We start from the raw sequence: 21,862 nt of genomic DNA on the forward strand, positions 1-21,862 counted from the left end.
GTTAAATAAATCAATTTAAGAGTAAATGTTATGCATTATTTTTACAATTACTTACTGATTAGGTAGTTAGTTTATACAGTAACAGCAATGTATTCATACACTAAAACACACAATTTCTCAATGTCAGCAAATGGTGCTTGATTGTATATCCATCTATGGATCTATTTTCTAAGAAATTTTACTGACGAACCAGAGCCGCTATATTAAAGGTCCTTATAAGAATCCCATGGGAACCTGTGACATGGGGGAGTGTTCCTCTGCTGCTTCGCACAGGTTGTGATGTCTGGAGGTAAAAGCATTGTATAGATTCTTTGTTAAGCATCATTTGGGAATAGAAAGGTGCTACACAAGTGTAAATAATAATAATAATAATAATAATAATAATAATGCTGACAAGAATTAAAATTTTTTTCCAGAATTGTTTGTTCCTGACATTTGTCCATTGAAGGTCTGGATACAAACAGAACCAAGCTTCAGGTGGAAAAGTCTTCTTGACCCATTAAGGTGAACCAACAGCTAGTGTTTTCAATTTATTTTGGGTTCCCTCAGAACCAGTGGTGTAGGTTTCATTTCAACTTTGGGTGGGGACACAGCTCACACCACAGCAGGAATTACTGAGGGGACATGCCCCCCTATGCTCAGAATATTTAGAACCTAAAGTGGCTTAAAGTGGCTTCATCTTAAGTAATTATCAATTGCTGTGACAGAGTCCTGTATCAGCCCTCTCTCTCCATTCTCTCTGAACTGCAATACCCCCCCCCCCCCCCCCCCCCCAAACAAAATAAGAAAAAGAAAAAAATTTGATCAAAGAAAGATCCAAAATGGTTTTCCCAGGCACTGTGTTCTCAGGATGCAAAACATCTTGGGTACACAAATAACTATTTCCCATTCAGGGTTTGTGCAAGCGCCGTATGTAAAGAATATTACCCATGTATTCTGAGCTTGGTGTGGCCACTTGACTGTGCATTAACATGGAAATACTGTGGCAATGAAAAAAAACATAAAAGCTACTAATGTTTTAAGTAGCCAATGTAACATATAGTCCATATAGATGGTCTGTATATTATTCCGCTGCACCACACCTGAGAGAAAAATGAATTATACATTTAGACAAGCCTAAATGCAATCTGTTTATGCACAAATAATGATGGCAGGAAAACAATACATCAGTGTTACAAATGTTACTTTGGTTTGAATACAGAAAAAAGACAAATCAGAATACTGCAATCTCTCATCATTTTTATTTTAACATCAATATCTCTCACAAACTGCACACATTTCATGATAGTTAAATTATGAACATATAAAAAAATCAAAGGCCATCAACAAAACAATGAACAATGTTTTTAATCCTGAGAATTACAAATGTTGAATTGATCATCATATAAACCTGCTGAGCTCATGCTGCTGCACCTATATTATCTGATTACAGCCTCTACATGTTTAAATTTGAAACCTTTTGTGGCATTTTATGATTTCTGTGATCATAAGCACATGTTAATAGCAGATCCTGGCAAAATCCTCAGATTCTCCCCTATAATGTGCAAATCAAATCTATCTAGCAATGCATCTGCAATTTCCGGGATGCAAACAGCAATACTTCTTTGTCAAGCACCTTTGCAAGAAAAAAAAAGTACTTAAATACAAGTTGCAACTAAGTTACTGACAATGTTTACAACATTGGAGTGCAACAACTAGCAACTGTTCAATTAGTGGCTAATAAATACTTAAAAGGCCCAGCTAACAGACAATACTCACAAGAGCTGTAGTTTGATCAATCTTGAGTTTACATCCACCCCAAACCCCCACAAAAGTGTAAAAAATGCAGTTTATTGTGATTGTAGCACTAATGCCTTAACTTTAGCCTAATAGATGTATAATAGCTTACACAGATCCTTTACCACACATCAGTACAAAAACGCCAGTGGCATAGAGATTAATGTACAACTTTGTATGGTCTGTTATAGGGACTTGTTAGCAGAAAATAAACTTTTATTAAGAAAGCATCTTAAGCAAAATGTTAAACATATATCAGCTGTCTAATTTTTTTTCAAAAGAACAACACATTAATACTATACTGTATGGGCAAGTCTTAGAAGTAGACTAATTACATATGCAGGTTAATTTCATCCACCTTACCAAATTTTCAGATTCATTATTAAATAAGGATATCCAAGTCTAACAAAAAAAGGAAAATGAAAATTTGGATGATTAAGTATTCTGATTTGAACTTTTTTATAAAACAAACACTACATACATTCAGGATATTACAGATTAGTTAGCTATAGCCATCAGCATGTCAGATTTGGCCACTCCTGTACTGTGATTGTACAGTTACTGTACAGTGAAACAACAGCATATTGGTTTCCAAGGCAGTGAGCTGCGTTCTACAATTAAGTTATTAAAAAAATCCCCCCGCCCAACCCCATACAGTCTAGCATCACACCAACTGATATGAAAAGAATCGTTTTAGGTTTTCACATTCTACTCCCACTCATAAAAAAAAAAGTAGCTCTCACTCACTGACACACCACAAACATTTGTAATTTTACTTAGGTACTGGGATGGCAGGCTGTTGAGGGATGTTGTGCCTCAATCCTACGTGCATACAACAGAGCACTGGCTGCCATCCAGCACCATGGACAGCAACTAGCACCATGGTCAGCGCCATGGCCAGCGGCCAGCACTGGCAGAGTGCAAGTGGGCTCAACCCTACTCTGCTTCCTCGGTGGTCACGACAGAGTGCAGCACGTACAGACACCCAAGAGAGCTTTCCTGCACTCCCCTACTGTACCAGACCCAGAATACGGCACTGTTCATCTCATTCACACGTTCATGCACAGTTGATCTGTGTGCACGCCACGTTTCCTTCCCATCACAAAACTCACATTCTTGGAGCTTTACATCGATACACCTGACATATTGCTTTACGCTGTAGTACTTTAAGAAGTTAAAGCTATCAGTATGGAGTAAAAATACTTTGAAGGCCAGGTTCACCACTTTTACAAAATGTTATAAACACAAATCCTTGGGTAAGTGTAAGAATACTTCAGGAAGGTTGTGGCTTTAAGTAACAGTATTATTTTACCTAAAGGGCACATAAAGCAGTTCAGTTACACAGAGACGTTTATGTTACATCCACCACTATAATTCTAACTTGCCAACATGCTAAACCACAGCTGAACCAATGGCATACATCTGGGGTAAAAACATTCTGTAAAAATTTGAAAAACTGGTGAACCTTCCTTTATATGTTGGAGAGTTTTAGCTGTCAAACTGAAGCAGCACAGCTAATTGCAGTACCAATGTTCCTGCTCTGAGAAGGAACTGGTACGACTCGCAAACCATGCTGCCAAACCAGAAGCTGTATCCTCACAGCGTTTCAGGGTGGTTACTTCTCCTAGTATGCATCCAGCAAATAATGCTAACAATGACTTAGCCAGACCTGATTGGAGCTCAGCAAATCAACTTTGAGGAACTTTGTAAATACAGTCTCTTGCCTCGAAATAATCACAGCACATCACGGTGTACACCAAGAAAAGTAACAAACATATCCATAAAAAACTATTCTTTTTTTTTTTTAAGAGACTTTCACAAGATAGAAAAAGAACCTGCTCACGGCTCACATCTAGCATGAGGCAGAGCAACACTGCACACACACATTAACACACATTAAAACAGAACACGCGTACGTACACGCGCACACAGTAGGTACATTTACAGTGCAAGCGACACACTGGTGTGTCATTCATCATAAGGGCCAGTTTACATCTAAGATTTGCACCGAGACAAAAGTGGCAGAGAACTGTTGCAGAGAAGAGAGGAGTAAATGAATGACTCTGCAAGATGTCAAATAGAGACTCTCAGGTCGGTCACTGAGGGGTAACCAAACCTGGGGCATAAGGGCCCGATGAGCATGTGAGCTGGCATTTTCAAAAACATTTCACATCAGTAAAAAGACGGTCTGAGATTTTACTGAAGTTGGATTAAGTAGAATCATGTTAGGCTATGCACACCAGATGCTGCAAGAGCTCGATGTTTAGGAGATGGTCGGATCGGTTCCTGTTGGGTAGCTCTTCCACTACTGCTCACCCACAGAACAGCTCTGACGCTAGCTAACCATTTTCTTAAACCACACTTGCTAACCATAGCTAACTAATGGTGCTTTATGACAATAAATATGACATAGTAATCACAAATTACCAATGAAGAGAGCTTGGTGTTCCGCAAATTGCAAGCAGTTTAGTGAGTTTCGGCTTGTTGCTTTGGTGTAAACTGTCCTGGTTTTAGAAGGCTGTTGGTGGTTTTGGCATGCACATGGCTGCACATCTTAAATGTAAACTGGCCTTTAGGGAACTTGGTCCAATGAACAGAAATTCAATTTCTTTTTCTTTTTTTTCCTGGAGGCATTTACATCTGAGCATTTAGGCAAAGGGTTGTTGGAGAATGCTGGTCTGACTGACAATCATACACCCCACGCGGAGTGTGTCATTATGGATGAACAGGGTAGGACAAAAGGCACTAGATGGTCATTTGATTTGTCTGATTGGACTTAATGACTTAAGATCAGCTGATACCAACTATTCTATGCTAAACACGCTACGAGCACAGTGACAGTACAGGTCCTGAAGCAGCAGCTGACGCAGTTATGTTTTCGATTGAGCAGTGGAAGAAAGGGAGAGTGCGTGAACACACACAAACTCCACAGGCTAATTTACTAAAACCATATCGCTTTTCACACACAAACTAACTCACAATATTTCCCTCAGGCACCCAATTTCTCACACACACACACACACACACACACACACAAACAGTGAAGAGAATCGATGAGTCAATTATGGCAACACATCTAAACTAATCATGCATGTAATTACAAAAAATTATAACTTTTTACTCTGCAGCAGAGACAATGTAAAATCATGAGTATGCAGTGAATAAATGTAAAAGCTTCAATAATGAAGAAAAAAAAGAAATAAAATAAAATAAATAAATGGATGAAAGCGCTATTACAGTGCATGGAAAATAAGTCCAGATTACACTGATGAAGGCTCGCACTCTAGGCCAGCAGGAGCAAATTTTACCCCTCTTGCACATTATAATTAATTCTTCACTGTGATTATACGACTTCAAAAATATTAATCTTCTTAAATGCTGGTATAAATCCAACATTTTGGATTACAGTAATTATCTTAATTCTTGCACTGCCACAAGGAAGGGTATGTGGCTCATTAACGATGTTTAATATATGACACAAAGATATGCTTTCACCTAAACAAATAAAATCTTAGTGGACAGTCAGTGATTAAAGGCTGAGATGGGGCTGGCAGATCAAGGGAAATATGCAGGTATACACACACATCCAAAAGCTCCACACAGGAAAACGGGGCAGGTGTCACACGGCCAGTGGCACAGAAACACAAATCACACACTTCAATACTGACCAAAAGGCAGGTGATGCTAACAGCTAGCAGTTAGTTTTGCATATCTTCGGTCCAGCACAGAAACCACAGAAGCAATCATAAGCCTTCATGAATGGGGAAAAAAAAAAAAAAAAAAAAAGATAGGATATTTGTTAACAGAGACACCAAAACATTTGGATGAATTACCCTGGTCAGACACGTTGTCATAATGTCAGATGAATAGCACAATCTAAGACACACATTCACACTGGAATTGCTACAATCCAACTGAGGACACAAGATGGTGCATGGATGGCTAAGGCAGTGGTTTGGTCAGGCTGGACCCAGGTGTGGCTGTAACCTCAGCCAGGACTACACACAGGTTAGGGGTAGGGTCAAGGGCTCAGGAGGGGTCAAATGTGACAGCAGGTAACTAACAAGGTAAGAGCAACGGAGACGAAGTGAGTGACTCGATACAGGTGAAGAGGAGAAAAGGTCGTCATGGCAACGGACAGAGGAAGCAGCAGGCGAGAGGTCAGGCCCAGCATCAGTTTACTGAAACAGATAAACACAAGCTCAGCAACACACACTTGTGTGTATGCATGAAACACACAGACAGACACACAGACACACACGCGCACACACTTAGAAACAAAAACACATTGATATGTATTCACACAAAGATACTGACACACACACGCACAATGATGTGCTGGCATAGACGAAGACACACACGCAGACACACACACATGCACCTGTGGCTCAGAGTGTTGGTACTGCAGTTAGTGAGGAGTACAGAGGCGACAAGCAGAGGGACTGTGTATGGCCACCAGGGATCAGGATCCAGGCGAACAGAATATCTGTAAGAGACAAAACACAGCTGAGACACTACCCCTCCCACCGTCCCGTAGAGACGCAGGCCCTCCCACCGTCCTGACAAGATGCCGACCCTACCATCCTGACGGGCCCTGCCATTATCCTTATGTCACAAGCCTTCAGTGGTTCTGAGAGCAGCAGCATCACAGCTGCAGGCATGCTGAAGGGCTCCTGCTGAGTAAGATCTACGATTTCGATCTGTCCAGCACGCGGAGGTTACCTAAGGTTACGGCTCCAGTAGACAAGGGAGGGTGCACTCAGCATCATGGGTAGTGTTAGCAGCGTGGACAAACTCAGGTGTAGCTGCAGGTCATCTCTGACATCCAGCAGTTCTGACTTTGACAGGAGGGAGCCACCATTGCACTCTTTGAATTTCTTCTGTCGTCCCGAACCGCTGTAGCCATTATCAGAGTTCTGTTCCATTCTCTGGGGGGCCTGGGAAGAACGGAACAGGCAGAGGTGACCAGTAACTATTATTATAATGCTCAGTGATGTCAATAAACAAAGAAGTTAAATAGGTACCTCAGAAATACCAACAAGACCATGAAGGAAAAATTCCAAGGGCTTTTAAATATAATCTTTCATTTAAAGCCAAGTGCATTTCACCAGCCTCAAAGCCAGCAATTTTACAAAAACTCAAACTATTCTTTTTGAAAAAACAAAAGTTACCAGCAGGGTATACCTCATAATTTAGAGGTTCTACAGAGAGAATAGTACACAGCATACATAACACTCACAATGTACACAATATATGGTAACAATAACAAAAAAAAAAACAACAACCAAGCATTCATGTTGTACACATACATGTTGTAAACATTTACACCGTTTACAAAGCCAAGTGAAAAGCTCAGTACTTACCAGGTTCATCATGTAACTGAGTGACCTCTCAGTCATCTTTAATCTGAGCACCTAGACAACAGAAGACAACACTTTGCTTAATATACTCAAGGCCTCTTTGAAAGAACAGACATCTCAACAATGATCACAAGAAAAGAACCTGAAGAGGCACACTGTGACATCACAGGGATCTACACTGTGACATCAACAACAGGCTGGTTGTAGCCACTTAGGCAACCTCCACATGAACACAGAGCCACACAGCAACCACACCTACCCGGTAAAGATGGATCAGAAAGCTGACTGCTATGGCTAGGGCTCCGCAGGTTGCCCCACCCACCACAATGAGGCTGAGGATGAGGAGGATCTGAGCAGAGGGGCGAAGGGTCCCACTGTGCCGAGACACTGAAGGTCTGGGGCAAGCACACAGCAAACAGTGACACAGATATGTCAGCTCTGTCTTACAGTGTTCCTCTGCTAAGGTCCTGCAGTGTTTGCTTAACTGAACATGATTAGCCTTGACTTTCTAGGGATGAATATTTAAAATTATTTTGTGTGCATAACATGACAAGCTTTAAACAACTGCAAGCAAGTTAACAACTAGGACAATAAAGGGCAACAATTCTTGACCAAAAAGTCATTTCTGCTGTAGAAGTATATTGAAAGATAGAACTTTAGCTATCTATCTACTGTATGTGTCTGTCTATATCTATCTCGGAGGAAACTATAGGCCATCTATACATGTAAGTCTATCCATTTAGCCCTAAATCCCCAGGTGCAGAGGACCCAGGAGGAAAGACAGCATATGCACAAATGCACTGAGAATATACCTGTGCAGAGGACCCAGGAGGAAAGACAGCATATGCACAGACGCACTGAGCACAGCACTCCCCCAGAATGCAACTGCTGCCCCAAGAACACATAGCAACAGGGAAACCAGGTGCGGCCAGTACTGCCAGGATCCCGCTGCATCCTGGGATATGTCCTCTGTGGTGGTTAGAGGCAGCATGTCTACATCAGGGAGACCCAGAGCAGTCCAGCCCTCTTGAAACCAGCCCTGTCTGTTGAAGAGGAAGAGCATGGTAATGATGGAAGGTAATTCATTCAGACATCCCACTGTAAAGTGGACTGACGCCCGTTTTAGAGGCTGGACGTGCCTGAGAGACAGGTGTAGGATTAGGATGGGCAGCTCCACTTTATGGGGCTGCAGGCCTGAAGCAGCCGCCTCCCTCAGGGCCACCGTGTGGCCCGTTTGGATGATGCAGCCCAGCTGTCGCCTCAGGGCCAGCAGCAGCACCGCTGCTGTGTAGACGAGCAGCACAGGACCACAGCTACGCAGGACCTATGACAGCAGGATGTGTGAGGACCGCCACCATCGGTGGGTCCCTGGTGAGTCTCATCACAAATCTTCATTTGTTGAATTTTGGATACAGAAGATGTGATTATCTCTCTTGAATGTGTGATTGGTTAAATCATGTGGGTGAGCCAGAGGTTCCCCACAGTCCCGTTTGGAAACAACTAGCAACTAGAAAGTGTGTGGATATTCATCTTACCTGTCCGAGCACTTTGGAAAAGGAGCTTCGCACGGATACCTGTGTTGGGAAAAGACACTGATTTAGCGTTTCTGGCTAAATATAAGTGGTTATCTAAATCAGTTCCAGAAAGGTAAGGAACGTTTAATACTTCCGGAACCATTGTAGTGACAGTGTTATTTTTACATACTCTAGCAGTTGAAAAGATGAAAAACATTTTTTTTATGACTTTCACATTAAAATAAACTAGCATTGCACAAACTGTAACCAGCAGTTCATTTTACAGCAAGTTTACTCTAAAGCATCAGTTTGATGTAATGGTGAACTGTCAGAAGACATTGACTGTCAGCTGCCACACTGCTTTGAGTCCAGCACAGAGGTCACATTCACCACGAGCACAGATTTGGCACCACAAGCAGAATCAAAGTCACTCCTTGATATATACTGGAAGAGAGTTATGCACTTCTGTGACTGCTAAAGGCTTAGTTAGCTCACCAACACCATGTGCTGGCAGGGCCCTAAAGGCTAAGCAGAGATTGGAGCCATCACAGCCAAACAAACTTCTACACTCACACTACACTAATTATATTATATTGTAGTACCCCAGCTTCATTACATGGAACTTAAACTACACTAACTACATTACATTACACTAGATCACACTTCATTAAATGATTACATTATGCACACTACATTAATCAACAACAAAGTACACATTGCATAACTACATTAGATGATGGTACACTACACATTACATTATTCTATATTATGATCTAATTGCCAGTTACACTGTGGAAAATTACCTTGTACTGACAGTTTGGGGAAGTATGGAGCTGTAGGAGAGCGCTTGAGGTGTTGTCATGACGACTGGTGTGTAGCATGCCAGACATCTCAGTAACTGAGGGAATGCTGAGAATGACAGATATTTATTAGAGGTAAAGAGGCTGAAATCAACAGCATGGTCAAACCAGAAATGACATATTAGAGCATCTTTCCTACAGTACCCTGCGGTGACAAAGGAGTCCTCTCGAAACCATGGGACCTTTATTCTGTAGATGTTGGGCAATCTGTCTACAGGTCAAAACAAAAGGTTAACCATCACCACTTTCAGTGCGCAGAAAGGCACTGTCTTGCATAAAACAGTAAATTGCAAATCACAGCACTTGGAATGTAAAATATCAGACATCATCTTACCTTTGGTGGCCATGCAGTGGCTTGTTACTATAATTTTGAAAGCCTGGTAAACCTGTGGGTTGAAAGGGGTTACAAATTAAAAGTCTGCATACAGCCAAGCCTCACAAGCATGTGGCCTCAATGTGCAGAAAGGAGTGTCCCGAGAAGTCCAGTAAGGGTGATGTAAGGGTGATGATTACTGAGGGAGCAGTACAGATGAAAGGAAACGAAAATAAAACCCACACTAATTAAGAAAGAGGAGAGCTTCACCTGGTGAAAGTGTTTCAGCTGTATTGTGTGAAGCAGCCCAGAGGAGTTAATGGTGATATCACTTGTTGTTAAACCTGCCAAATTAAGATTGGTGTTAGAATAATTACACCTAAGATGTAAAACAAATTTTTTTATTTTACTATCAAAAGCCACAAAAACATCTGATCTCTATTTAAAAGCATAGTTTAAGTACTACAGGACCACATTTTAAACATGAATTCGGTTGTGATCTGTCAGATTAATACTGCTTTCAAGAGTATCCCATCCTACCACTAATACTCCCATCAGGACAAAGCTTTGTAGACTAGTAGGGTCCTGAGCATTTTGTTCAAGTGACCAATAAAGTAAAATGCCAAACAACAGTAAAATAAAACCATTGATGTAGTGGTAGATGGGAAGTATTTTGCAACTTGTTGTAGGTAAAACGTGCTCACCAAAGGCCAAAACATGGGGTACAGAGAGGGGGACGGTCAGACGTTCCTCTCTCTGCCATTCACACTCCACAGTAAACTGGAAAAAAAGACCAGAGAAATGTCCTGGTGCTTACAAGTGAAAACATACATTTCTAGTATAGTTGTGCCATGGTATCTGATGATTACAAGTAGTTTATTACTATAGTAATAGTAATATACACCACTACTACTACTACTACTACTACTACTACTACTATTACAACAACAACATAGTATATACACGTCACAGATACCATGTCATTTGTTTTCAAAATTTTCAACAAAGTATTTCTATTCAAGTTACTGGGGAAAAAAAACAAAACAGACGACACTGGAGGTTTAAACCACTGAGGGGATAAAAATAGGGGTGGTAGGGGTACTCAATAAAGGCTTCATGTTAAGCGCTGCAACAGTGCCACACATTTTGTTTTCCTACTAGGTTATTTGCCACCAGATGCAGGGGCCACCAAACACGTGGTCTCCCTTGGTCTGAGCAGGCAGACCAAGTCCTGCTTCTCTGCTGCCATTGACTATGGAACATGAAGGAGGGTAAGAATGACAGGGATTGTAAAGGCGCCTACCTGTCTCGCACTGGGATTTGACGCATCAATGACCAAATGAGACATCGCAGACAGCTCACCCAATTTCACCGTTACAACCTGGTGAGGGACGAAGAGAAAACTGTCTGTACGTGATGTGGAAATATGGAACAAACCTTTGCAGACAGTCGCACAGCTGGAACAAATCACATTTTAGGCTACGAGAAGGATGCAGTAGATGGGATGAAGACCTGTGTATCAAGCTGGGATGCACATTTTACACTGAATTACTACTTCAGATATGAGTTATCTTCCTTGGTGAGAAGGCAGCTGTAGCTGGGAGCTATTGACATGTGACCTGCATTCAGCTAGAATTCATGTTCACCCCCACACTACCCCTAGTCATGCTGCAGAAATATTTAACAGATCACACCCTAGTCATCTGCATTGTATATTATATCTGTAAATACTGTGTAGACACTGACAGGCTACTTGCATCATATTTTATAGTGTGTATTACATTGTACAAGATGTATGACATGTATGATAGTGTGAATGATGTATGTATGGCAGTTAATGGGTGTGATGTACATAGTGTGTATGTATTCTGTGTATTTGAGACTGCATTAATAAGCACTTAAGATTTTCATTCACCCTCATTTTTGTCTGTGATGTGAGAATAAAAAGGGATTGTTTTGAGATTTTTAAAAAATTCTTCACTAACCTCTTCTTGTCTACTCACAAAGGTATTTAATGGTGATTTCAATATTATTATGGAAAAGGACAGTGAGCCTCCATTCTGGGCTCTAATGGGGGAAGGTGTGTTACTATGAACGTTTTGACTGGTTTTGTTAACAAGATCCTTACAAGCACAACTGAACAAATCTATTCTGAATCTGAACTCAACGTTGGATCTGCATTGAATTTCAGATGCGTAGACGTTGACACTAGATCTTGTTCTTGTAGGAAGGGTGTGCCTGCATCGTTCCCAACTAAAACTGTTCTGACTATCCTTCCAGAACTAACTCACCTGTGCAGTGTGCCAGATCACAGAACTTCACTACACTGTTCCATTAGTGCACTATACTAGTCCACTACTTTACTCCAGTATTCAAATACCATGTCAGTGTAACTGCCCTATTGTGACATCTAAGTAAATTTAAGCACACTTGACATTTAAACAAACATATAAAAGTGTTATTAAAACTTCAAATGTAAGTATTAAAAATCAGCAGTCTTTCTGTTATTTTCGCGCGTCACTACCACCGCAGGGTCGAGGGAGGCCAGACTGCCACCCAAAACATTCAGCCAGCAGAAAGTGGCCAGTAATGAAGATCTGCTGGATGGTCAAAAATAGATGGATTACACATGGACTAGTGAACATCATCTGGCTGTTCGTAATATATGCATGCCTCTAATAAAGTGCAAGAGGAGCATATTCATCACAGTGAGCAGGACCAGTTGCCTAGATACTTCAGTGAAAAGGCCGCCCTAGTTGCCTAGGTGATTCGGGGGAAAATTCACCAGTCGAAGGTCCAGTGTTCCAAAAATTCATTTTCTTCATGATCTTCACCACTATGTGTTGTGTAGATGCATTGTAGGGCTTGTGTGCTTATGCAGAACATTCCTGCATTATTTTATTACTGATAAAGCTCAATTTTTAATAAACATTCCTATACATACACATAACAATAAAGGTATTACATTTAGGCTGTACTGGTGCAACTGCATGCAACATATTTTTGCATATTTTGGGTGCAGAAAAAATACATTTACATTTACCTTGTAAGCTGGAAGAAGTTCTGTTCTCCATGACAGATCTACTGCTTGTACACTGAGGCATAAAAGATGAAAGAGGATTTTACAAAATAGGGCATCTAATAAAATATTTTACTCACTTTATTTATTCTAATAGTTAACATGTAATTTACATTCAAATACTCAAACATACATAAAATATTTAAGTTAATATTATGAATCATTTAATGATGCAGTCTCATTATGGTGGAAGCAGGTTATATAAAAATTTTACTGGTTAGAATTGAACTGTGACTCCTGTAAGATAATTCAGCATTTAAATGTTATTCAGGCCAAACACTCACCACATGGACTTGTCCATCTTTGTGCAACCAAACAGCCAGCTGGACATTTCCTGTAGGACACAGCAGAGACGCAGGATGCTGAAATCATTTTTAGAAGCTGAAATGTCAAATGACAACACTTGAGAAGCCATATGCTATAACACAGAACCAGGAGCACCCGGTTTCATAACCATGGTCCATTGCATTAAAACTATCAAAACAAGATACGGAGAGGTTGACCATGTTTATGGACTGTGATTAAAAATGGGACTTCCTTTAATAACCATGTACTAACACTCCAGTGCTGACAGGAAAAATGTAAAACAGTAGTGACAGAAGTCCACTTTTTGCCATCCTGGACAAACATTTGTAGTACAAATGCCATTTCCTCCTTTCCGATTTAGCTGAAATAGCTCCGAGGGTTGCTGGTCATGGCTATGGCCTTACCATGTCACTGCTGCGGCAGTGAAAGTGGGAGTACGCCTTCCTCCGGCTGGACAGCACAAAAAGAAAGTACTTCTCTTTAGCTTCCTGAAAGGTAACGGTTGAGACGATGAACAGAATATATAGTAACCATGCCCAGCAGTCTGACTGATTTTTGTGTCACTCGTGCACCTGCACAACGGCAGCTTACTTTGGGGGCGCTGTAGATCAAACGCAGCGTGTTAACCTCACTCCATGACTCAGGAAGACCTGACCAAACAGAAAGTTGGACAGATACAGAGAGACCTAAAACAAGGAAGCAAACATGGTGCACGCACACAGGCACACGGGTATGCACGCACACCCACCAGAGAAGCTGATGGGCCGGTTGAGCTGGTGGGCTTGGAGCCGTCCTGTGTGCTGAATGAAGTGATGGCTCAACACAGACCTCCTCTTCTCGGCATCCTCTGTGAACTGGGGAATGATAATGTTCAATACAAACCACACAGAGGAACACATGCTCACACGTGTCCCCAGAAACACGCAAGCTTGAGCCCTGTTTGGATCAGGTTACATTTACATGGGGTCCTGGGATGATTTCCTCTATTAGAGGTGCCACTGTGTGATCTGAATTGGCCACGTTGCTGTTTTTCTCCTTCTGTCGTCCACTCAGACTGATGGCCTGAACTACCTGCCTGCATTTTTGGAATGAGAATTTTAGTCCCACTTCAAATTGTGTTGGAACACATGCTTCACATTAGAAAAATGGGTTTAACTGCACGCATGTTTAACTAATACAACAGTTTGCTGTGTTTAGTCCTGTAGTGTGCATCACTGACCCTCACCAAGATATTAAATTGGGAAATGAAAAATGGATGTTTTTGAAGAGTAACTCAACCATTTACTTGCCCTTGAAGGTAAAACCTTGACTTTACTCATTAGTTGGGACAGCATTATCAGGAGAATAAACAATTTAAAAAATCATAAATGGGAGTTCCCACAGACTGATTAAAGGGGCAGTAGTAATCACAGCTACAGATATAAAGCTTTACTTTATATTCACAGATTCTTAATATAAATCAACCTTCAGTTTTCTATAATGACTAGTTGTATCACTTTTGGTTCTTTCAGTACCTAATGCTAAATGCTATTAATGTAACACTTCAAATTTAAATTATTTGTACTGAAACTGTTAATCATTTACAGTTAATTTGATTTAAATAAATTAAAATTAGATATGTTGCCCAGAGACAGAAACTTCAGATTTCATAAAAATACACACTTAAAACTTGTATGCAGACAGAAATAAAATATTGCGTTTCATCACTCAGGAGATGTGTAAAAAAATATTACTGACATCCCACTGAAAAATGAGTTAAATCCCAATATGCCTAGACACAGGCACATGCACACGATACACACATACAAGACACACTATATAAAAATACAGTTCGACTACATTCACCTGTCTAGTTTCAGGTTCTATGAGGTCAAAGAAAGCTCGGACTGTGGCCAGCACCAACTCCTTACACCTTCAACAAAAACAGCAACACAAAACGCACAAAATTACACTTAAGAAAGAGTGAGGCTACCAGCAATATACGAAACAGATGTGGAATTTTGCTATTTATGCAGAATTTGGGTCCCATTTGTGGCACAAACACACAAACATTTCCAGCAGATGTGTACACCAAGCATTCGGTGTGTGTGCACATGTACATACAAGGCCATGTTACACACCTGGATGACAGCTACAAACACCTAGAGACTGTCCAATCACATGGCAACCGTGAGGCAAAAATGAGAACAGCTGCATCCAAGTGCTTCCATATAGGAAGGCAGATCCTCAAGGGCCAGTTGAATGGGAACAATCAGATCAAAGCCATAAACGCGAATGTCTCGCCAGTTATCAAATACTCAGCAGGCATAGTAAACTGGCCAAGAGAAGAGCTGGGAGCTGCTGAGAGACCAGAACACTCCTCAAAATGTACCAAATACTCCAGCCAAGATCCCACCAAACAGTGTTTGCCAGCAGGAAGGGGGGGGGGGGTGATGGGTCTCAAAGTGTAAAATCTACTGTCCAGAGTGAGCGATGATACATTCATGAATACATCCAACCAATGCCCCCCCCCCAGGAAAAGCTGATGACAGAGTGTTAAAAACAAACGGGGGGACATGGACACCATGAAAACTGAGAAGATGTCATGGCAGGTTAAGCCCCTTAATGGAATGTACCACTGACGGCTAGCAGAGGTGGCTGACATAAGGGAATCCTTCCAATGGCTGGATGGCACAGAGAAACCAATCACACACAGTGTTTGCACAAAGGAGCCTTTGAGAAAAAGCAGCACCTAGTAGCAGGATGCACGATGCTGGCATGGACTGCATTTAGTGGTAACAGGGATCATGTGAAGAAAAACATGGTTGGCATATGAACTGGACAGGCTCAAGTCCAAATGAGAGTGGTGAGAAAAAAAAAAACACAGAAAAGACCCAGTGGACCTCCACATACACAGACATGCAAATAGTGATGAACAAACCAGACATCATGATAGCAGATGAGATACAGAACACAGCAGTGGTAATAGATGTGGCAGTCCAAAATGACAGAAACGTCCAAAGGAAGCTGTACAAGAAGTGGGAGAAATACCAGGCAAAGGAAGTGGAAGGTTAACACCAAGTGGGTTTAGGGGCAGCTGGGCTGAATGAGTGGCTCCAACAAATCCCAGGAAGGACATCGTTAATCCCAGTCCAGAAGAACCCAGTACTAGAAACTGCACAAATACTGCACAACACACCCCTATCTCCCAGGCCTCTGGTAGAAGTGTAAGGGAAAAAGATATGACTAATCACCGGAAGGTGTATGTATGTGTGTGTGTGTGTGTGTGTGTGTGTGTGTGTGTATGTATTTATATATATATATATATATATATATATATATATATATGACATAGACAGACACCCACCCACACACACCCCTACCTTATAAGCAAGTTATGGATGTAATAAATATTTAAGTCCTTTATTTATATTTAATGGCATAGGGACTTTAAACTAGCGTATTACCTACTTTGAAAATTGTGATGAGGTCATTATTGTGATGAGGTGTTATCTGGGACACGAATGTGAGTGAACTACATACCACACAATGGACAAGTGATCCGTAGACACCCACGTCCTGGGAACAGCAGTGACCTACAAAAGCACCACAGTGAGACTAATGGGCAGGTAGGAGAATTCCAGCCCCAATTCTGCTCCACTTAAAACATAAGTGAAAGAAAGAAAGAACGAAAGAAAAAGAAGAAAAAGCTTGTTTTGCATTTTTTGACATGCATCAAATCTGGGTCCTGGCTAAAACCGTTCAATTGTTGAAAAGGTTACAGGATTAATTCTGGAACCAACTAATTAACTAATTAATAACTAACTAACTAATTAAACAAATTAAACAGACAAGTGATCCGTAGACACCCACGTCCTGGGAACAGCAGTGGCCAACAAAAGCACCACAGTGAGACTTAGTGGCAGGTAGGAGAATTCCAGCCCCAATTCTGTTCCACTTAAAACATAAGTGAAAGAAAGAAAGAAAAAGAAAGAGTTTTGCATTTATCTATTTGGACATGCTGCATCAAAATGGTTCCTGGCTAAAACTGCTGTTACGCCCACGCCATAACCATACCAAAACCGTAAGCACATGCCCATCATAACCATAACCACACCAAAACCACAAAATCAACAAACAAAATCATATATACAGCCATAACCACCTCATAATCCTAACTGCAACTACATACGCACATTAATTATAATCATACCATAACTGTAACCACATTGCATCCATAACTATGACCATGCTATAACCACACCATAACCATGTGGTGCGGCAGGGCATTGCTCTCACTCACCACGACAGCCATCTTGTTGGGGTCGTCAGCAGAGCAGGACAGGGCAGTCAAGCCAGATCGCACCTGGTAGTCACGGTAACCACCCCCCACGGACAGGACAGTGACGTTCCGGAGGTCTTCTGCCTCTGTGCTCCAGCGTCGGCTCACCGAGGAGTAGAACTCTGCCACAGGAAGTCAAGGAACACACACACACACACTCATGAAACTATAACAAACTCCACTGAGGAGTCTGACTTGGAGAACCAAACTCCACCCTGAAGTCTTAGAGATGGAGAGGATAGCATCTGTCTACATGGTGAGCTGTTCCACATGGATGTGAACTATTCTAATAAGCACATGTGATTGGGTCGAAGTCTCTCAGTCTGCTAAAATCACTCGAACAAAGCTACACACAACATAGGGCAAGCAGGAGAACTGGATTTGATTACCTGTACCTGTACATGTATGAACCAAATGATGCTGATTGTGTGTGATCACAGTGGGTTAGCCTTCGCATGTCTAGCCGCTCTGAGCTCAGCTTGGATGGAGCAAGCCCTGCAGCTCTGCAGGTTGGGCCCTACACACGCTTTACATTAGCTAAGACTTAGAAGTAGCTAGATCGGGTTGATTTTTTAAATCTGAAAACAAACGAGTCAGAAATAAGTGCATTCTTTAATGAATATTATATTATGGTCACAGACACCCTTTTTGGTTACTGGTAGGTGTCCATTATTTTTTTCTTAATAAGGACAGCGTGAGGACAGCTCTAACGTAACAATGTCCTCTGAGGCGTGAGGACCTGGACAGCTCAGGAAAACTGCAAAAGGTTTAATAAATTTAAATATTAATTAGCATGCAAATTTTGTATTTAATTAATAACAAATATATTTCAATAACACAGTTATGAGTAAATAAAAAGATCCTGTTTTTTTGGTCTTTTTTAAGGCTGTTAAGTAGCCATGGTAGAGATAAAATAAAAGCCCAGTGACACATCCTGATATCAGAAAGACTTGGTGGAAGAACCTCCAACTCTGCTGTGTTTCTCAAGCTGTACCCCTCGTCCAGCCATAATGCATCACATTATTAGAATCATCTCATTTTTTAAAACCCAAATATAAACGACGGTAATCTGCCAAATTCGATACAGTGAAGTGCTATGTTCAGAAAGATGCGCAGATGAATTTTAACACCGCATGTTCCTTTACGACTCTTAAGGGTGCTTTCATGTACACTGTACATATGCAGGTCATCAGAGGGAGCATTCCTACCCAGTATGTAGGGGTCCAGAGAGAGCACAGGGGCTTGGTGAGGGGAGGCCTGGGTGAGGATCAGGCTGACCAGGCCGGGGCTGAAGCCGGGGAGGGTGAACAGAGCACGGGCCACCACGCCGCCCATAGAGTGACCCACCAACACCACGCTTTGGGGTGGGTCTGGCCGGTCCTGTCACAGCATGCCAGTGGGTTAGAAGCTCCATTGTGGACAGTGTGGACAGCAGGTTAGTGCAGAAGCTAAATAGTTTGTGTGTGTGTGTGTGTGTGTGTGTGTGTGTGTGTGTGTTTTTAAGTTAAATTACCTTATACTCAAAATCCTGGATTGAAAGTTAGCTGGAGAAAACGTATGCGGTTGCAGGCATGTAAGCAAGCATACAATGAAGTTTGCAAGCAGGTGCGTTTCTCCAAGACTTCTGCTGCAAGCAACTTTTCTTAATAATCATGTAAACATTGCTGTCTGTAGCCTCACATGTAATCACTGCTGTCTGTAGCCTGACATGTTAAAAGTTCCATAACTGTTCTATAAATGCAAAAAAGTTGTGTCTGTCTAAAAACCACTGGGTCAGAAAGAATGAAAAATACAGTCCATGCATTTACTCTCTGTGGCACGATGCATTTACACATGACCTCTGACCTTGTAAAGGCGCAGGATGACCTTGATGCTTTCATGAAGGAAGTGTGTCTGGCGGAGCAGGCCTCCACCGTACAGAGCCACCAGCTCCTCATTGAAATCGATGGTGAAGACATTCAAATGTATCCCACCCTCCATGTTCTCAGCCTTTCTTAATGCCACAGAACCCAAAGAACGACCTGAAAGGTCAGAACAGACAATCTAAGCAAGGTATGTGTGTAATGTAATATATATATATATAATTTCATTTATTCATTTGAAAGAACTTATAATTGACAAATCTATTAATGTGCATAAAGGGATAAATTCGTCCAGATTACAATTTAGTTTTCCAAAAGTCATTGCTGGCAAAAAAAAAAGAGAAACAAATCTTGAACCTACATATATGATACAGCTAAAAGATATGATGTGATTTTAGGTGAACTTTCTTTTTAAAAGATTACTACATCAAGTTAGGACCAGTGAATTACAATGCATTGTTTTTGCTGTATTCAGATTAAGTAAACCAACTAACACTTTGTATAATGTAGAGAATGTTATCTACATAGTCAGTACCTCATGACTGGTCACTATTTGCTTTCTATAAGGCACTATGTAAAAAAATAAAATTACATTGAGCCATGCAAACCTTTTAATACCAAAGGTGAAAGCGAGTCTCATATTAGTCCGGTTTGAGAGCCTGAACGTTTAGCCCAGTATTGAGTGCCTACCACTGAGTGTTAGGCTCAGAACTAAAGTGTGGTGGAGAGTGAGTCTCACCTTGCTTATAGCTGCCTGCGTTGCCAGGTAAGAACAGCACGGGGGCTCCAGTGAGTTTAAGCCCCCGTGTCTCCTGAGCATACACGCCTTCCCCATACAGGTAGAGCCCATAAGCTGGGTACTGCCGCGCTACATACCGGGGGAGTTGCACACGCTGCTCCCACACACCCACACACACACAGAGTTATTACCAGGTTTTTATGAACAACCATTAACTGACTCACTTAGCAGATCTTATTAAGCAAAGAAACTTTGTCTGAGAAACACCACATATACAGCTAAATAAATCAACCTACTGCCACCCCAAGCATGATTTATAAAGCACATCGTCGAACCATGAGAGCTGCATTACACTGAGATGGAGAGCTAGGTCTACAGTATTTATATATCTACAGTATTTATCAGACAATAAATACTGCCTGTACCTGACCAGATAAACAACGCAAGCAATTCTTAAATCGCGTTTTTGCCCACAAATCTGGTCATGACTAGCTAGCGACATTAAAAAAAAAAAGATTTAGTCGATCACAATATCCAAATGTTTGTGGCATAGCTTCACCTCACTTTACAGTCCAAAACAACAACAGGTAACTGAGCTAGGTTAGCTCGCCAGATTAGCTCCCCGAGACAGACGAGTTAGCCAGGGTTAGCTGCACAAAACATCCCACAACCTCGACGATTAAACAGGCAGATTAAACCCAGCTGGGTGAGTTAACGCCGCTGAAACATCCGGACGACCGAGGACACTTACCCGGTACTCGGGGTACTCGAACATGTATGTCATGCTGCACCGGTTCTCCTCAAGGCCGAGGAACAGCTCCCGCAGCGCCAGCAGGAGACAACCGAGAGCGCCGCCGTAAAACGCGTAAACGACCACTTTCATCTTCCCAACAGGTCACTACGTCCTACACTCGGGGATAACTGGTTTCCCCCCCGGTGAAAACTAACATTGCCAGTTCGGCCAGTTCGGCCCTGCGGGGGTCCTCGCGAACAGACTGGGGAGAAACGTCACCATGACGACAGCTCCCGGACGAGGAAGCAGGACGTCGGTCTGAAAACACGCTTCTCTACTACACCTATGCTTTTGTGATTCAGAGATTAGTGTTTTCACACTGCAAGATAATAATGTAGTATACTTAAAAGATTGCGTGCTAAATTCATCTTAAAGGTTAACCCGCTACAGTAACTTTGTCTACTGTACCATACCGCAGGCACAAGGCTTTTATATAATTGAGCTACATTTGCATTTACGTCCGCTCTGGCTGCCTTTACGTATATCTAATATAATACTACATTTTCTTTACATTTTAACATTGGAAATGTGTCAGTTAATGTTAGCCAGGTTATCCAGAGGATTGTCCGTCCTCTGGGTATGCTTAAAAGTTGTTTTAGTACAATTAAACCACGTGGCGTTCATACTTCAGATTACAGATTATGTAAAAATACTGATAAACAGCAAATTAGCCAATTCTGGATGCGGTGTTTGACAAGCGTCTTTTTAATTATAGCTGTTTTTTCTTTAAAAAATATATATTTTTTTAAATTAATTTTAATAACTTGGCATGGACAAAAAGAGGGATTCTCACTTATAACTTGTAACAATGAGCAGTTTTAACAATTGCATAATGTTGCAACATGCACATAAAAGAACTAGAGTTTTTAAATAGACTTTAATATAGCAATAATAACATGGAAATGATAGGGAATGGGTGGGGTCTACATGACTTCGAAC

The 21,862-nt window shown here is 41.4% G+C and overlaps 1 protein-coding gene across 1 annotated transcript; it reads right to left on the minus strand.

Moving 5' to 3' along the window:
* Positions 1-1,222: 1,222 nt before the first annotated feature.
* pgap1 (post-GPI attachment to proteins inositol deacylase 1) lies at positions 1,223-21,141 on the minus strand. Its single transcript, XM_027006813.2, has 26 exons — positions 20,882-21,141; positions 20,131-20,284; positions 19,375-19,550; positions 18,738-18,909; positions 17,491-17,651; positions 16,731-16,783; positions 15,054-15,120; positions 13,957-14,062; positions 13,800-13,858; positions 13,613-13,696; positions 13,187-13,236; positions 12,867-12,918; positions 11,127-11,204; positions 10,528-10,603; positions 10,094-10,167; positions 9,845-9,896; positions 9,655-9,721; positions 9,454-9,559; positions 8,672-8,710; positions 8,276-8,460; positions 7,949-8,179; positions 7,396-7,531; positions 7,140-7,190; positions 6,499-6,713; positions 6,158-6,262; positions 1,223-5,957 (listed from the first exon to the last, which is right to left on the minus strand). The coding sequence occupies exons 1-26, from the start codon at positions 21,011-21,013 to the stop codon at positions 5,816-5,818; spliced, it is 2,823 nt and encodes a 940-aa protein (XP_026862614.2). The 5' UTR covers positions 21,014-21,141; the 3' UTR covers positions 1,223-5,815.
* Positions 21,142-21,862: the final 721 nt, after the last annotated feature.

Source organism: Electrophorus electricus, chromosome 25 (assembly GCF_013358815.1).
Source record: "Electrophorus electricus isolate fEleEle1 chromosome 25, fEleEle1.pri, whole genome shotgun sequence".
NCBI classification, from domain to species: Eukaryota; Metazoa; Chordata; class Actinopteri; order Gymnotiformes; family Gymnotidae; genus Electrophorus; species Electrophorus electricus.

What these genes read in the sequence shown, in the direction of transcription:
- pgap1 (XM_027006813.2), bottom strand. Translation starts at nt 21,013, where the DNA reads ATGAAAGTGGTCGTTTACGCGTTTTACGGCGGCGCTCTCGGTTGTCTC. An exon ending in TCGAGTACCCCGAGTACCGG is followed by an intron (nt 20,285 to 20,881) that starts GTAAGTGTCCTC and finishes GTGTGGGAGCAG; the next exon opens with CGTGTGCAACTCCCCCGGTA. An exon ending in CGCAGGCAGCTATAAGCAAG is followed by an intron (nt 19,551 to 20,130) that starts GTGAGACTCACT and finishes CTGACCTTTCAG; the next exon opens with GTCGTTCTTTGGGTTCTGTG.